Here is an 18,107-nt window from a genome sequence, read left to right on the forward strand (position 1 = left end):
AGACATGGATTTCTTCTTCAAACAGAATATGAGGCCAGAAACACCCATGACAATGGTCTGGGAGGCAAGTAAGGCATTTTTAGAGGAGTATCCATAAGATTTGCATCAAAACAAAAAAGAGAAAGACAGAAAAAAGATTTTGGAAAATAGATTAGCCTCAGATGAACTACAGCTGAAAAAAAACCCAACAAATACAGAACTGAAAGAGAAGATAAAGTTAGTACAACACCAGATAAATATACTGCTCACTGAGGAGACTGCACAGAAGCTTAAGACATAAGACATAAGACATAAGAAATTTATTTGTCATTGCGCTCACAAGTGGGTGCAACGAAATGAGGTGCTCTTCCCCAAGGTAAAACTGGATAACACTACAAAAAAAAGTTAAAATATACACAACTTTCACCATCCAAATATAGATACCCCGTTTTCTCTCAGCAATTAAAATTCCACCAAAAACCTATGGCCCCGCATTTAAACTCAATACTGCACTTGGGTAAAAACTGTTCTTGAATCTGCTTGTCCTTGCTTTCAATACCCTGAATCTCCTTCCTGATGGTAATAGTTTAAAGAGCTGATATCCCGGATGAGAGGAGTCTTTCAGTATGTTAGATATCTTCCTCTTACATCTGTTCTTATACAATTCTTCCAAAGAGAGGAGTGAACAGCCAATGATGTTTTGGGCCGTCTTAATCACCCTTTGAATTGCCTTTTTCTCTGCCACTGTGCAGCTCGTGAATCATACACAGAGACAGTAGGATAATATGCTCTCAATCGAACTCCGATAGAAGGTGATTAACAAGCCAGGGAGATGGTTAGCATATAAATTAGGGAAAGAGAAAGAGAAAACAATAATACGAACATTGAAAGATGAAACAGGGCCTGAGAAATTTAAACAAGAAGAAATAAAGAAGACTGAAGACTTTTACCAGAATTTATACAACAGAAAGGAAGTAGACAAAGAAGCTCAGAAAGAATATGTACAGTGGACCCTTGACTTACAGATGGCTCAACTTACAGACTTTTTGAGTTACAGGCTTCTCTGGCCACAAAATTTAGATTCGACTTGCAGCCGGAGAATCGACCTACAGACCAGAAAAAAACAAAAATGGAACAAAAACGGCCGGTTATGGGATTAATTGGTTTTCAATGCATTATAGGTCAATGGAGACTTGACCTACAGACTTTTCGACCTGCAGCCACCGTTCCAATACGGATTAATTCCGTAAGTAGAGGGTCCACTGTAATGAAATACAATAAAATGAAACTGACTAAAGGTCAAATGCAGTCCTTAAATACAGAAATTATAGAAGCCTTCAAAAAAGCAAAAGAATGGGAAATCACCAGGCCCAGATGGTCTGCCAGTGGAATATTATAAAGAATTAGAAAATGTATTGCTCAAACCATATAAGAAACTCTTGGAATATGTAGAAGAAAAGGGAGAACTTCCACCAATGTGGTCCAAAGCGATCATTTCTCTTATGCATAAGGAAAACACAGAGGGTAAAGAAATCAAAAACTACAGACCAATCTCATTACTGAACGTGGATTATAAAATATATGCAACCATGCTGGCCAACTGGATTGAAAAGAACTTTAATACAGACAATACATCAAGATCAGTCAGGCTTTCTTCCAAAAAGGCAGATGAAAAATAATGTAAGGATAATTTTAAATATTCTGAAATACTATGAAGCCCACCCAGAAAAGCAAATGGCTATGATATTCTTGGATGTGGAGAAACTTTCGATAATCTAAATTAAATTTTATGCTACATCAATTGGAAGTGCTACAAGTTGGAGAAAGATTTTTGAAATTAATTAAAGCAATCTATACCCAGCAAAAGGCAAAAGTTAGAATCAATGGAAAGTTGACAAAAGAAATACAAATACAGAAAGGTATTAGACAGGGGTGTCCTCTCTCTCCATTACTATTAATTCTTACTCTAGAAATATTAAATGAGCAAATTAGAGATAAAAAGGAAATAAAAGGATTGAAAGAAAGAGGTTATACCTATAAGCTCCAAGCTTTTGCAGATGATCTAGTTATTATATTGGAAGATCCAATGGACTCAATTGAAGATCTGAATGAGATGCTGAATGAAAATAAACCAAAAGAAAACAAAAATACTTGTTAAAAATACGAGAGAACAAGAATGACAGAAGCTAATAGAAAAGACTAAGTTTCAAGAAGAGAGTTAGATACTTAGGGATCCAAATCACAAAGAAAAAGAGTACATTATTTAAAGATAATTATATGAAGTTGATGAAAGAGATACAGACCAGCTTGGGGAGATGGGACAAATTACAGCTATCGCTGATGGGAAGAATAGCTACCATTAAAATGAATGTTATACCTAAAATTCTATTTTTATTTCAGACAATTCCCATAATATTAAAACAGTCTTTTTTTCAAGAACTTAACAAGATATTTATGAGATTTGTCTGGCAAGGTAAAAAAAACCAAGAATTAAAATTAAAGCAATGCAAGATGCCAAGCAAAGAGCAGGTTTTGGTCTTCCACATTGGGTATTGTACTATAGATCTTGTGTACTAGACTAGATAAAGGAATGGATAACCTTAGAAAATGATAGATTACTCAATTTGGAGGGACATGATTTGCAGTTCGGTTGGCACGCTTTTCTATGGTACAAAAAAAGATAAAGAGCAGAAACATTTCAACTCGCATATGGTAAGAAGAGCTCTACTAGGGACTTGGAAAAAGATAATCCAACAGATTTACCAAAAAAACACCAGTCTGGGTATCACCTATAGAAGCCTTTACACAACCTAATCTTATGACAGAATAAACTTCTGCTGGGTTCAAAAGATAAAGTAATTACTGTAAGAAAAATATGATTACTTGTTAGAAATTAAAATGCAAGACGAGATAGTCAAAGAATGTAAGATTAGGTGGGCACAAAATATAGGACATAATACTGATATTGATAAAATGGTTGCAAATATGGCAAAATAATATAAAGCTCACAAAATCGGTTAATTTCAAGGAAAATATATATAAGATGTTGTACAGGTGGCATATGACTCCGGAAAAATTATGAAAGATTTATACAGATGTGTCAAATGTTTGTTGGAAGTGTGAAGCACATGAGCAAAATTTTTACCATATGTGGTGGACTTGCAGAGTAGCAAAACAATTTTGGATAGGTGTACATACTCTGTTACAAAAAATATTCCTTTGTAAGGTTCCACTAATCCCAGAACGGTTTCTGCTGAGTATTATACCAGACAATATAGGTAAGACAAAGAACTACTTAGTTATATATATAGTCACTGCAGCTAGAATTCTTTATTTCAAGAACTGGAAGAAATCGGTGATACCGAAACAAAAAGAACTTATGGAGAAGATACGGGAAGCGGCAGAAATGCATATCTCATCAGAAGTGTTGAAAGGCTGTCCAATACAAAAGGCAACTGAACGATGGGATTTATTATATAAATGGCTTGAGTCACCAGATAGTACTTGAATAACATAGATTGAAAGTAGGATGTAAATGTAAGTTAAAACCTGGCAGGCAATCAAATAGAAGAAAAGCGGAAAGTCAAGTTGATATTGCAACATGAATAGATTGGATGTCAGTATATTTTGTCTTCTCCTCCTCCTTTTTCTCCCCTCATATCCCCCTTCTGTACTCCCTACCTTATCCCAAGTTGTTAAAAGAAAAAGGAAAGACAGAAAGAATGGATGATTATATTTAATGAGATTAAATTAATTTTATGGACAGATATAAAAAGATGTCCAGTGTTAACATTGTTAAATATACTTGGAAACAGTCAATTAGATGGGCACAAATAGAACTCTATTATTATGTTAATAACAGCTAGACTGATATTTGCAAGGAACTGAGAAAATAATGATCAATTGATGTTGGAAGAATGGAATAATGAGATGTGGAATCTAGCTATTAACAATAACTTATAAATTGAAGATTAGAAAAGGATTATTGAAAGAAAGTAGTTTTAATGGGATCTGGGACCTTTATACAGAATATGTATTTACAAAATATAACACAAAAATCATTGTATTTTTGGAAAGAGATGGGGAACATGATATAAATTAAGATGAAACGTATCACTGAAAATATATATACTGTACAGCGGTGCCTCGCTTAATGAGCGCACCGTTTAACGACGAATCCACATAGCGACGTTGTTTTTGCGATCGCTAATGCGATCGCACTGCAATGTTTTTAATGGTAAAACATCGCATTGCGATGATCGGTAAGCGTTTCGCTTACTGATTTTAGCATTGTGATTTTTTTTAACAGCTGATCGGTGGTTCCAAAATGGCTGCTGGGTAAAGAAAATGGCCGCCGCATGGAGGATTTCTGCATAGCGGTGAGTTTTGTGCCCATAAGAATGCATTAAACGTGTTTTAATGCGTTCTTATGGGCTTTTTTGCCCCGCATAGCGACGAATCCACATATCGACGATTTTTTTGGAATGGATTATCGTCGCTATGCGGGGCACCACTGTAAATAAATGTATATTCCTGATGGTGGTGGGTTACACTGTATATTTGATTTATGATTCTATTTGTCATTTATGTTTTTGTTATATTTTGTTATATTAATAAACTTTAAAAAAATCAAAATTAAGGCTTTGTTAGAAGACATTCCAATAGCAGCTAATCAACAAATAATACCAAATGAGAATGATCTTCATCAGACATCTTACAGCCCCATGAACGCAGGTCAAACAAAAGTTTTCTGCAATCCTGAACAGCCCTGTATGTATAATGTAGATTTCCAAAAATACATGCATTTATCTGAAGTTCTCAAATTATGTTTTCCCTATACAGTGGGCCCTCGACTTACGAACGGCCCTAGTTATGAACATTGAGGGTTACGAACCCAATCTCATCACAAGTAGTACACCCTACTTGCGAACGCGGATTGGGTTACGAACCCAAAAGGCAAGGAGAAAGGGCAGGAAATTCGAATTTCTTGCCCTTCCTCCCTGCCTTTGGAGCTTTCAAAAGGCTTCCTCTGATATCGGAGGAAGCCTTCTGAAACCTCCAAAGCCAAAAAGGCAAGGAGAAAGCGCGGGAAGTTAGAACTTCCCATGCTTTCCCGCTGCCTTTTTGGCTTCGGAAGTAAGCCGGGCAGCTGGGGAGAAATCAGCTCCCTCCTTTCACCCGATTCTGAGTCCCCTTTGCGCTGGGCTGAGCTCAGCCGGCGCGAAGGGGACTCAGCATCGGGTGAAAGGAGGGAGCTGATTTCTCCCCAGCCACCCAGCTTGCCTCTCGTTTGGAAAAGCAAGCCGGGCTGCCGGAGAAAAATCAGCTCCCTCCTTTCACCCGATGCCGAGTCCCCTTCAGCTTCGGGTGAAAGGAGGGAGCTGATTTCTCCCCGGCAGCCCAGCTTGCTTCTGAAGCCAAAAAGGCAGGGAGAAAGCATGGGAAGTTCAAACTTCTTGCCCTTTCTCCCTGCCTTTTTGGCTTCAAAGAGCTCCGAAGCCTCCCATCGCGGCGGCGGGGACCCCCAGGGAAGTCTCCCAGGGCTTGCACGCCACCATGGGAGATCTCCCTGGGGGTCCTCACCACCATGATCAGTGCCTTCAGAGGTTTCAAAGGGCTTTCCCTGACATAGGAGGAAGACCTTTGAAAGCTCCAGAGGCAGCGGAGCGCCGGGAGGCTAGAGCTGGCCAGGCTTTGGACTGGTAAGTCCTTTTTTAAAAAAACTTTTCTGCATGGGTTTTGGAGGGTGGGTTTGGACTGGGGGGGTTATGTTTCTCTCTCTCTCTCTCTCTGTGTGTGTGTATGCGTGTGTGCGTGTGTGTTTTGCGGTCCCAACGTGGGACTTGCTCTTTTTATTTTTATTTTTGTATTTTTTTTTAAATGCTGGAACGGATTAATTCCGTTCCCATGCATTTCAATGGGAAATTGTACTTCAACTTACGAACTCTCTGAGGTACAAACGTCCTTCCAGAATGGATTAAGTTCGTAAGTCAAGGGCCCACTGTAAGTTCCAATACAGGTGTGCACCTGTACTTCTTAGAAATTACTACTACTAAACCTAGCCTCTGCACTGATCTTTAACTGCAGCTTATTTCACAAAAGTTCATGAACCAAGTCCTTTAGGCACACAAAACATAAAAAGCATCAGCTCTGATAGGTTTATTCCTAAGTAATTTTTCAAGCAAAGAAAATGTACCCTTACAAAGCACATTTCATTCCAGTGATTTGCAAATCATGTTAATCCCTGGAAAGAGAGTGGTATCTGGTCTTCTGAGAAAACCCTACGATTACATGGGTATGGCAGTTAGAGGTGATCACTGTTGCAATTCAGCAACATATGGAGGGGCATGTGAAAAGACATACATTCCCTGCCCTTATAACAGAATTCCTCCACATTATAAAAGGACTTTGAGGTAGCTTCTTGGGGGCACTTTGCGCAGAATTGTGGTCAAGGCTTAACTGCTAGCCATGAAAACTGGAAGCACAGCCCCAGAATGCTTGTAAGGAGATGGATGATGATGGTGGATAGCTCAGGTTTTTCCAAACACAACTTCAAAAGCAGTAATATTTTTTAGTTCATAAACCAAAATATAATATGGAACATAAATATGATATTGTATCTAAATAGAGAGATGTAAAGAAGCAAACACTGAATTCAAGTTGTTCATCACTATCATAGAAAGTATAGGTTCTCATCATTTCTAGATATTTTTTCCATTTCAACTTTGGGCACAATTTAATGTTCAAATATTAATTTACCCATAATTACATTTCTTCCTATTTTTACTACCAGTTATGAAGTTAAGATATGAGTGTGAAAAAAGAGGCAGTGGCAAAATCCTGTGGCTTAATGTAGTAAAATGCACTTGGGTAGGCCCATTGGATCAATGGAGATTTGGAGTGTCAGCTCCTCCATACATTCCACTGATTCAAATGGGCTCACTCTAAATGCAACTTATTTTAGCATTGTTTTAGCTATGTTAGTCTGTGTAAAACAACCAAACAAAACTTCAAAACATCACCACCACCAACAACAAAAACCAACAGAAAAAAAATAGTGGCACCTGGTGAGGTGATCTATAATATGAGTCATACAGTCTCACTCTTACATTTTTGAAAATAGGCTTAACTCATGAAAGCTCACATTAAAATATAGCAATCAGTCTTTGAGGTGCCACAATATTGTTCTTTTAATTTTTTACTTTAGTACAGTATTTCACAAATACAGCAGACCCATCAAATCAAAGCGCATTTGGTGACTCAACTCCTCCATAAATTCCACTGATTCAAATGAGCCTACTTTAACTGCAACTTACTTTAGCACAGTAAGTCAGAACTATTTGAATAAATTGAACTTACAGCTGACTCACTAAAGCCCCTGATTCTATTGCTGTTAATAAGAATAGCAACAGAATCCTGGACAGTGTTTCTCCAATGAATTCTTATCTATAATCATAAGAGCACACAATATAAATTTCTTACCAAACCTCCCCCAATAATAGCTACTTTTTTCTTCTGAGTATCCATGACTTGAATGTGTCTTCGTATTCCAGGGAGAGATTGTGTAGTTATTTTTCTTGCAACAGAAAATGTTTGTCAGGAAGGAGAAGGAGGAGGTGGACTCAAGCTCACTAGCCAATGGTTAGAAAAGAATAGTTTGGACTCTTAAATCATTATCTCTCTTTCAATTGCTTTAAGGTACATTCAGTTATTCATTTACTAGAGTAACAGAAGCAGCAGAACTTAACTCTAATTTAAAACAAAAACTAAACAGAGTTACAAAGATGTAATAATAAACTCCAGCTATAGTATTTCCGGTTCTGCCCCCTCAAAAATGTCATCAGCTTTCCCAGTTTTTTAAATCTTGATATCTTTGATTGGATTCCTGCATTGAGCAGGCAGTTTGTACATGACAACCTTATAGGCCCCTTCCAACACCACTATTCTGTGATTCTAGCCTGCACATTGGAAGACCCCATACATCAAGATGTGCTGTTGTTTAGTCGTTTAGTCATGGCCAACTCTTCGTGCCCCCATGGACCAGAGCACACCAGGCCCTCCTGTCTTCCACTGCCTCCCAGAATTGGGTCAAATTCAGTAACACTGTCCAACCATCTCATCCTTTGTTGTCCCCTTCTCCTCTTGCCCTCACACTTTCCCAACATCAGGGTCTTTTCCAGGGAATCTTCTCTTCTCATCAGATGGCCAAAGTATTGGAGCCTCAGCTTCAGGATCTGTTCTTCCAGTGAGTACTCAGGGTTGATTCATCAAGATACCTTCAGTGCAAAAGGAAAATGAATCATTTTGCAAGTGCTGTTTCTGCCTCTGTTGCCATTAAAGTGAATCACAGTCTGATGTGGTACTGACATGCTTCCCAACAGACCCATAACTATTCATTTTGGCACCTGGGGGAAACAGCACCATTTCTTACTCCCTTTGTCCTTGGATGTGGGCATCAGCATCCACACGAGAAAGGGGGAAGAGTAATGGTGTTCCCTCAAAAGACAGCGAGACTTCGTGCTTTAAAGATAGGGAAATGAGTCAGACTGGGAAGTAGTACTTTATTTCCACAAAACCCACCATTAGATTCCCCTCAGGATTTCAAGGCCTCTAAATTTTAGTGACATGGGGCAAACTTCAATTGCTCTACCCCAGTTATGGCTGTGCCTCCCAACAGTGCAGTTTCAAACTTTCTGCTTGTTCCCCATATGGCTGTGTAATGTAACAGAGCAGTTACTTGTGGTGAACAATTATGTATTAATCCTTAATTTGTTTGCCTAGTTGATATGGGCCTTTGTGACAGTCCAAGGGGCAAGATACAAGTTGCAAGTTAAACACAGAGCTTGCAACTGAGTCTCCCTGTCTTCTTTGCTTCATAGAAAGCACACAGAAGTCCAGTCCAGCTTTGGTCCACTGCACACAGTTTTAAACCCATCCTGCTTTTATTCTACCCTCCCATTTAGAGATTATAACAACAAGAAAAAAAAATCCATTTGTGATGGTGGTGGTTAAGAAAAAAGGTAGCATGAAGGTGGCTTAGAGACCACCCCTAACCAAAAACACTCTTTTTGGTGCTTTGGAACAAAGCCCCAGTTACGGACGTGCCTCCCAGTAGTGTAGTGTCAAGATGCACAATATATCTTAATTTCAGAAACACTTTCAGTCCCAAGATATAATTGTGGTCAAACTAGGAAAATGTGTGCTGGCCAATGCTACTGTTACCTGTATTTGTAGCTGTTTGACTTCGTTGTTGTTTAGTTGTTAAGTCGTGTCTAACTCTTCGTGACCCCATGGACCAGAGCACGCCAGGCCCTCCTGTCTTCCACTGCCTCCTAGAGGTTGGTCAAATTCATGTTGGCAGCTTTGGTGACACTGTCCAACCATCTCATCCTCTGTCGTCCCCTTCTCCTCTTGCCCTCACACTTTCCCAACATCAGGGTCTTTTCAAGGAAATCTTCTCTTCTCATGAGATGGCCAAAGTATTGGAGCCTCAGCTTCAGGATCTGTCCTTCTAGTGAGCACTCAGGGTTGATTTCCTTCAGAATGGATAGGTTTGTTCTCCTTGCAGTCCAGGGGACTCTCAAGAGTCTCCTCCAGCACCACAATTCAAAAGCATCCATTCTTTGGCGGTCAGCTTTCTTTATGGTCCAGCTCTCACTTCCATACATCGCTCCTGGAAAAACCATAGCTTTGACTATGCGGACCTTTGTCGGCAAGGGGATGTCTCTGCTTTTAAAAATGATGATGTTAAGGTTTGTCATCACTTTCCTCCCAAGAAGCAGGTGTCTTTTAATTTCGTGGCTGCTGTCTCCAACTGCAGTGATCATGGAGCCCAAGAAGGTAAAATCTGTCACTGCCTCCGTATCTTCCTCTTCTATTTGCCAGGAGGTGATGGGACCAGTGGCCATGATCTTCGTTTTTTTTTATGTTGAGCTTCAGACCATTTTTTGCACTCTCCTCTTTCACCCTCATTAAGAGGTTCTTTAATTCCTCCTGTTTGACTGGTTGTACCTAAAAAGTACTCACTGACAATTCCTCATTCAGGTGGTTGCAGATGAAACCAAACTAGGAGGGGTAGATCATAACCAGGAATCAAAACAATCAAAACAACCTTCATAGATTAGAAATCTGGGTCAATACAAAAAAAAGCAAAGCAAAGCGAAGCGTGCTGCTTATATACCGCCCCATAGTGCTTCAAGCACTCTCTGGGCGGTTTACAAGTTAATTATGCAGGCTACACATTGCCCCCCCAGCGAGCTGGGTACTCATTTTACCAATCTCAGAAGGATAGAAGGCTGAGTCAACCTTGAGCCAACTACCTGGGAATGAACCCCAGGTCGTGAGCACAGTTTTGGCTGCAGTACAGCGGTTTAACCACTGCGCCACAAGGCTCTTACATAATAATAAAAATATAATAAGAAAAAATTTCAGCAATGAAAAAACAGTTGCAAAAATAGAAGGTGGGTGGGTTTATGTACAAAGGATCTAGGTGTTTTAATAGGCCACAAAATAAACATGAGTCAGTGGCAACTAATGGTTATTGTGGTTCCTGGGGCAGAAGTCAAGGGAAGTATTGTTAGGCAAAGCCCTTGATTAATGGGGCTTGCTTCAGCTAAATGAACACAGGATTGACTGCAGCCTGAAAGACAATGACTGTGAAAGGAGACTGTCAGTACACCACCTCACTCTTTCTTTTTCTCTCATACACTTAGAAACTTTTGCTTCTATCACTAGATGAAGTGATAGATGAAGGCAAGCATTGCTCTGATTTTGCCTGCCTTAGGAACATGGAAGCAAGAAAGGAACCACTCTTTGATACATAGCTACTTTTGTTTCTAAAAAATTGAAACCCCTCCATTTAAGTTTTAGTTCAGAATCATGCACAACTATCAGGAGGTTTCTACAATAACAGATGTTTATAAAATAATGAACAGCATTAGAATAATAATTGCATGCTGCAAAGTTGATTCTGCCTTGAGGTGACCATTCCTAGGGGTTCCTAGATATAAAATACCCAGAAGAAGGTCATTGCTCCCTTCTGGGGGAACTCTAAGGCTTCTACAATGGATAATTTGAGATGATGTAGTAATTAGACTCGATTGGAAAGTGGGATATCCAGGTTCACTAAGCCCAGAAAAATCCTATAGGTTGAAAGGATGCCTTCTAAGATGCCCACTTTTGTCTCTGTGCTTATGATGTTGGAGGAGCAAGAGTTCTCATAACACTGGAAGACTTTCTGTTAGTTATCTCTTGAACAGCAGGATTGCACCTAAATCCAGTTGAGAGTGAAAAGGTCACTAATTGCTACTATAACTAAGAGGTCCTACCTAGCCAGTCTGTTGTGCTATCTAAGGAAGCACACACAGTCAATGATTTATTGCCTTGTAAGCGGATCAGGGATGTGGTGGCGCTGCGGGCTAAACCGCAGAAGCCTGTGCTGCAGGGTCAGAAGACCAAGCAGTCGTAAGATCGAATCCACACGATGGAGTGAGAGCCCGTTGCTTGTCCCAGCTCCCGCCAACCTAGCAGTTCAAAAGCATGCAAAATGCAAGTAGATAAACAGGGACCACCTTGGTGGGAAGGTAACAGCGTTCCGTGTCTAAGGCCATGTGACCACGGAAGATTGACTTCGCACAAACGCTGGCTCTATGGCTTGGAAACGGGGATGAGCACCACCCCCTAGAGTCGAACACGACTGGACAAAAGTTGTCAAGGGGAACCTTTACCTTTAAGTGGATCAGAGACTCTGGTCGAGCTTGTCCATAGGGCAAGGACTACTTACTTCTGAGGCTAAAGGACCTGCCTCAAGTAAGAAAAGTGGTTGTTGCTTGTGTCAGGACCAAATCTCCCTAAGGAGCATGGGTCCTTCGGTCAGGGAGTTCCTCAGTCACAAATCTACCATCTTTACGCTGGGGCAAGTCCTCAACCTCCAGCAAAGCATAGCTTTTGCGCCTAGAGCAAGCCTGACCTTAAAAGAACACTTTATTTTTACTCAGTACTTTGCAAGTACAGCAACATGGGCTTTGTGATTGCTAAGAACTTACAACAGTTCAGTTAAATAAGACTTCTCTGGTAGCTCGTCAATGTCCCTTACACACCTCTGGATTTAGCCAAACCTTGCTGATTCAAGAGACCAATCCTTTGTGATGATTTTTATAATTTTTTTATTAAGAAAACATAGTTTCATAGAAAGTTTGTTTTTGCTCAAGCAATAGCATAAAGAACATGTTCAAAGGGTTACCATAGTTAAATACAACAACTAATTCCCATTAAAATAATAAACACTAAAACTGGGCTAAGGTGGGCTAGCACCATCTCCTTCTCCTCTTACCTACATTCTTTGTCTTTCAAGCTACATAACACAAACCATCAAGAACTTCTCACAGGCAAAAGTTCTCTTCCACGCCATGATCTCCTCCTCCATCATCATGGTCTCCCTTCAACATAACACACTGTCCATTTTTTTATGTTCCTCGGGTCTCCTTCTTCATGACTGAAAACCAATTAACTCAAAGAGGCGTGACTGTCCAATCCATTCACAATTCTCATGGAGATGCAGGTGGTTTATCTCCATTCCAATTAGAAAAGAATTAATAATAATAATTTTTTTAAAAGGAAAGAATTTTTGGGGTCCTTGCATCCTTATCAGGTTTCATGCTGTACCAGCTTGGCTGTAAATTAAGAAAAACAACCTCTCTGCCTTTCTCAAATTCCCATGTCTTCAACTCCTTTCACTTTTAAAACCTAAAAGACTCCATTTTATTTCCTCCTCATTGACTACAAGTCCCCCTCTCCTTTAATCTTGGACTACAAGTTCACTCTCCTTCCATCTCATGACAGCTTGCGCCTACAGTGACTCCTCGCTCAAGATCATTTTCTCTTTAGGGAGAAGTGATTCTGATAAAGCGTGCTTGTAATGGACAGATCAGTAACCACTCCTGTCCATCACAATGGAACTCTGATTTATCAACCAATGGTTGAACAGAAGGGGCGGAAGTAAGGAAATATAAGAAGAATGGAGGACAGTTAAAGATCAGTTAGTTAGAAGTTAGGGTTAGGGTTAGGGGCTTCAGTTAGGGATATCAGTTAGAGAGAAGCAGTTTAGGCAGTTAGGACCAGCCTTGTGTTCTCTAATAGAGAGATAGAGAATAAGACAAGGAAAGTACAAATCTTGTATGGTTTATGGTTATGATTGGAAAGAGTTAGAAGTGATAAGAAATGAATAAATACCTTGATTAAAATGATTCTAATATATATGTTACCAAAGCACAATTTATTGAATGAATAAAATAAGACCATCCATGATTCACTTTATATGATTTACTTATAAACACACAAATAAACATTGTTATCTTGGATAACTGCGATTTAAGAGTCATATTTGATATTTATTTAGTTAGTTATTTATTTAACTTATATGCTGCCCACACTACCCGAAGGTCTCTGGGCGGCTTACAGCATTTAAAATACAATAAAAAGGCAAAATAAAAGGGCAAAATAATTAAAATGCAATTAAAATATATATTCTAAAAATTGCCATCAGACCTACAGCTGATATTATTTCAGTTAAAACCCATTTGGAACAGGAAGGTTTTGACCTGGCGCCGAAATGTCATCAGCGTCGGCACTAGACGAATCTCAGTCAGGAGGGCATTCCATAGTCTGGGGGCAGCTGCCGAAAAGGCCCTTTCTCTACAAGCCCTTCCTCTTATCTCCTTAAGGGACGGCTCTTTCAAAAGGGCCCCCTGGTTAGATCTTAACTGCCGGGTAGGTTCATATGGAAGGAGGCGGTCCTTCAGGTATCCAGGGCCCAAGCCGTTTAGGGCTTTATACGTCAAAACAAGCACTTTGAATTGGGCTCAGGCAGCAACTGGTAGCCAATGTAACTTAAACAGAATCGGCTTGATATGTTCCCTAGCGGCCCCACCACTCACCAGCCGTGCAGCTCAATTCTGGACCAGCTGCAGTCACCGGGCCATCTTCAAAGGCAGCCCCATGTAGAGCGCATTGCAGTAATCTATGTGAGATGTTACCAGTGCATGTGTAACTGTCATGAGACCCTGCTCGTCCAGGTAGGGCCGTAGCTGGTATAATTTCCGCAGTTGAAGGAAGGCGCCTCTGGCCACCGAGTCCACCAGGGCTTCCAGTGTTAGACTGGGGTCCAGGAGCACCCCCAAGCTGCGGACCCTGTCCCTTAGGGGGAGTGTAACCCCATTCAGGGCAGGGAAATGGCCCTCCAACCTGTCCGGCGAAGCACCCACTAACAGCACTTCCGTCTTGTCTGGATTGAGTCCATTATCAGGTCCAGACACAAATTCAGCACAGAAACCGCCTCACTTGGATTGGTGGAAAACGAGAGTTAGAGCTGAGTATCGTCAGCATATTGCTGACTTCTCAGCCCAAACCTCCTGATGACCTCTCCCAGCGGTTTCATGTAGATGTTAAACAGCATGGGGGACAGTATTGAGCCCTGAGGAACCCCATGACATAAACGCCATGGGGCAGAGCAACTGTCCCCCAGCACCACCCTCTGGACACGGTCAGCCAGGAAGGAGCGGAACCACCGTAAAGTAGTGCCCCCAACTCCCAACCCAGCCAGCCTATCCAGAAGAACACCATGGTCGATGGTGCCGAAAGCCGCTGAGAGGTCCAGGAGTATCAACAGGGTCACACTCCCCCTGTCTCTCTCCCTGCAAACGTCATCATACAGGGCGACCAAGGCAGTCTCTGTACCAAAACCAGGCCTGAAACCCGATTGAAATGGATCCAGAAAATCCATTTCATCCAGCAGCGCCTGGAGTTGCCCAGCCACAACCCGCTCCAACACTTTGCCCAAATAAGGGAGATTCGCTACTGGTCGGTAGTTAACCACCAGCCTTGGGTCCAGGTTAGGCTTTTTAAAGAGTGGGCGAATTACCGCCTCTTTCAAGGTGGTAGGGACCACTCCCTCACTCACGGCCTCCTGTACCCAGGTACGAACCCCCCGGCAGATCTTTCAATTAGCCAGGATGGACAAGGGTCAAGTGGAGTGGTAGTAGAACGGACAGATCCAAGCACCCTGTCCACATCCTCAGGTCTCAACAACTGAAACTCATCCATTAATACTTGACCTAGGCACGGTACTCTGGACAAATCCTCTGATTCTGCAGTAACTGTGGAGTCCAACCCACTGCGAATCTGAGCGATTTTTCTCTCAAAATGGATGGCAAACTCATCACAGCAAGCTGATGAGCAATCCGGGATCTCCACCGGATTTCCCGGTTGAAGAAGATCCCGGACCACCCGAAACAGCTCTGCTGGACGACATTCTGAGGAAGCGATACGGCTGGAAAAATATTGCTGTTTCGCCAGCCGTATTGCCACGAAATAGGCCCGATAATGGGCTCTAAGTCGTGTTCGATCAGACTCCCAGCGGTATTTCCTCCACCTGTGCTCCAACCGTCTCCCCTCTCGCTTCATTGCCTGCAGTTCAGAAGTATACCAGGGAGTTGTCTGGGCTCTGCGTGCAGGGAGAGGGCGCTTAAGCGCAATCGTGTCAACTGCCCGGGTCATCTCCCTATTCCATAGGGAGACCTGAGCTTCGACAGGAGCGCCGACCATATCAGATGGATAATCCCCCAGAGCATTCAGGAATCCATCTGGATCCATTAGTCTCCGAGGGCAGACCATCTTAATGGATCCACCACCCTTGCAGAGGGGAGAAGAAGCTAATAGACTAAACTTGACCAGGAAGTGGTCTGACCATGACAATGGGGTCACAACCAGCCCCTCCACATCCAGACCACCATCTTCCAGTCCTGTTGAGAAAACCAGGTCCAAGGTATGGCCCTTCTCATGTGTCGGGCCAATGACACATTGAGACAGTCCCATGGTTGTCATGGTGGCCATGAAGTCCTGAGCCGTCCCAGTCAAGGCAGACTCAGCATAAATGTTGAGGTCCCCCAGCACCAACAGCCTGGGAGTCCTCAACACCAGGTCCGAGACTACCTCCGTCAGCTCAGGCAGGGATACTGTTGGTACGCAGCAGGGTGGGCAGTACACCAACAGAATCCCTAATCTATCTCGCGAGCCCAACACACAATACAGGCCCTCAAGACCTCCTCTCAAAGGGACAGGAAGCCTGGTCAAGGAGACAGAACTCCTATAGACTATAGCAACTCCCCCTCCCCGACCCTCCGAGCGACATTGGTGCTGGACCGAGTACCCAGGCGGACACAGCTGGGAGAGGGGAACACCACCCTCCTCTCCCACCCAGGTCTCAGTAATGCATGCCAGGTCAGCACCCTCATCCAGAATTACATCATGGATGAGGGCAGTCTTATTTTGTACTGACCTGGCATTCATCAACAGCACCGCGTGGCTCAAGGGTTTGCTTATATGGTCACCTGATACCATCTGGTTGGGGGTAGGATTAGAAGAGGGGATAGATGTAAGGTATCTAACCTCTCTTCTCCTACGTGGGCATGTTCTACTCCCACCGCCATTCCTTCCCCTACCCAGCACCACCTGGTGGTGATATAGTGAGGAATAAATCCTCTGGTGACAGCGAAAAGGGTGAAAAGTAAATGTCATACCCGAAAATGAACCTGGGTTGTGTGGAAGAACAAACAGGAGAACTGGGTGTCTGTGACATAAAGTGGTGAGCAGAATTGGGATTCGAATGAAATCCAGTGAGCCAAAATAAGGTGAAATTTATTAGGCTGGATAAGAATGAAAAAGAAATTCAATGAGCCAAAAATAAAGAGAAGTTTTCTAAGTCTGGGATTCAAAGGGAATGAATACCAGAAAGCCTAAAAAGAAAATCTCTGAGTCTAAGAGACCTGGTTGTCAATAGTCCAAGTGAAGGAGTAGGAAACCCTAAAGCTTGGTATGAATAACTTGATAGGGACTCCTGAAAGTGTGGAAAGACAAAGGCAGGAAAAGGACTCTGAGGAGATTTCTGTAGTTAAAAGTTTACCTCAAGCTGAGAGTGTAAGGACCAAGAGGGCTAGCTTTAGATCCCAAAGCTCTGAGAAAGGGAGCGCTAAGGGGACCAAAAGTGGAAGCCAAGGTCTGAAGGAACAGCTGAGGTGAATATAACTGAGGCTTACAAAAGAAAAATAAAAGGAAGCTGAAATAGCTGGGTGGCTGGAGGCCAAAAGCGAAACAGTACAAAGTAACAGACACAAGGAACAGCACAAAGTAGCAATTTTAAGCTGCCAAAAGAAAGCTACATATTTTAAATCTCTCTAACACAGAAAAAAGAGGTCCTTTTAAACTAAGGCTTGTATATTGGAATTGGTGAGAAAGTAACCTGCCAACTTATTCAAAATAAAAACGGTTGCGCATGCCTTCCAAGAGAGGGAAGAACGCAGTTATGGAACTTGCTGAGAGTCAGACTTTGCCTCAGGAAGGGGAAGTTTCAGAACAAGAGGACCAGGAATATGATGGTCCAAGGGAACAGGAGGATAGCTCAGGGAGAGTAACTGATTTAACCTCCCTGGAGTTTAAAAAAATGGAAATTTGAAAAAGAACAAGAATTTCAGTTAAGAAAATTACAGCTAGAGATTAAGGCTCAAAACAAAAACAAACTGGAGGCTGAAGCTCAAACCAAACAAGTGAAGGCTCAAACCAAACAAGCTGAGGCAGAGGCCAGAGAAAGGGCTGAAGCCAGATGGAAATGAGCGAAAAAGAGATGCAACATCAACTAGAGATGAAAAAACAAGAAATGGCATCTCTAAACAGTAATAACAGTAATAGTACAAATGAAGGGGTCTCAAGAGTAGACCTTAAGGAATTCCCTCAATTTAAAAAAGGGGATTGCCCTGAATCTTTTCTAATTTTGTTTGAGAGGGCATGCTGGGACTATAGTGTGACAGGACAGGAACACATGCTAGTATTAAGATCTTTAATTAGTGGTGAAATGTCCGAAATTTATGCTAGTATTTCAGAAGACCAAGCTAGAGATTATGAGATCTTTAAGAAATTAGTTTTCTCAAGATTTGGAATAACCAGTGAAAACCTCAGATACAAATTTAGACAGTTAAGTAAGAAGCCTGAAGAGTCATATTTACAATTTGGGGCAAATCTGGTTAAATATTTACAAAAATGGATGGAGCAATCTAACGTGCGAACTTTGCAGGATATGC

General features: G+C 41.8%; 1 protein-coding gene across 10 annotated transcripts in view; it reads right to left on the reverse strand.

The window, feature by feature from the left end:
- KMO (kynurenine 3-monooxygenase) overlaps positions 1–14,199 on the reverse strand; it is a 57,955-nt gene extending 43,756 nt beyond the window's left edge. For 6 of the 10 annotated variants that reach the window (XM_072995470.2, XM_072995386.2, XM_072995427.2 and 3 more), the window contains exon 1: positions 7,462–14,199. In XM_072995470.2, the coding sequence (XP_072851571.1) occupies positions 7,462–7,506 (45 nt within the window). In that variant the 5' untranslated portion in view covers positions 7,507–14,199. Of the gene's footprint in view, positions 1–1,002; positions 1,086–2,013; positions 2,096–7,461 lie in introns of those variants that run through there. The other 4 variants (XM_072995257.2, XM_072995292.2, XM_072995339.2 and 1 more) reach the window with 4 other exon arrangements.
- Positions 14,200–18,107: the final 3,908 nt, after the last annotated feature.

Source organism: Pogona vitticeps, chromosome 1 (genome assembly GCF_051106095.1).
Source record: "Pogona vitticeps strain Pit_001003342236 chromosome 1, PviZW2.1, whole genome shotgun sequence".
Lineage (NCBI taxonomy): Eukaryota > Metazoa > Chordata > Lepidosauria > Squamata > Agamidae > Pogona > Pogona vitticeps.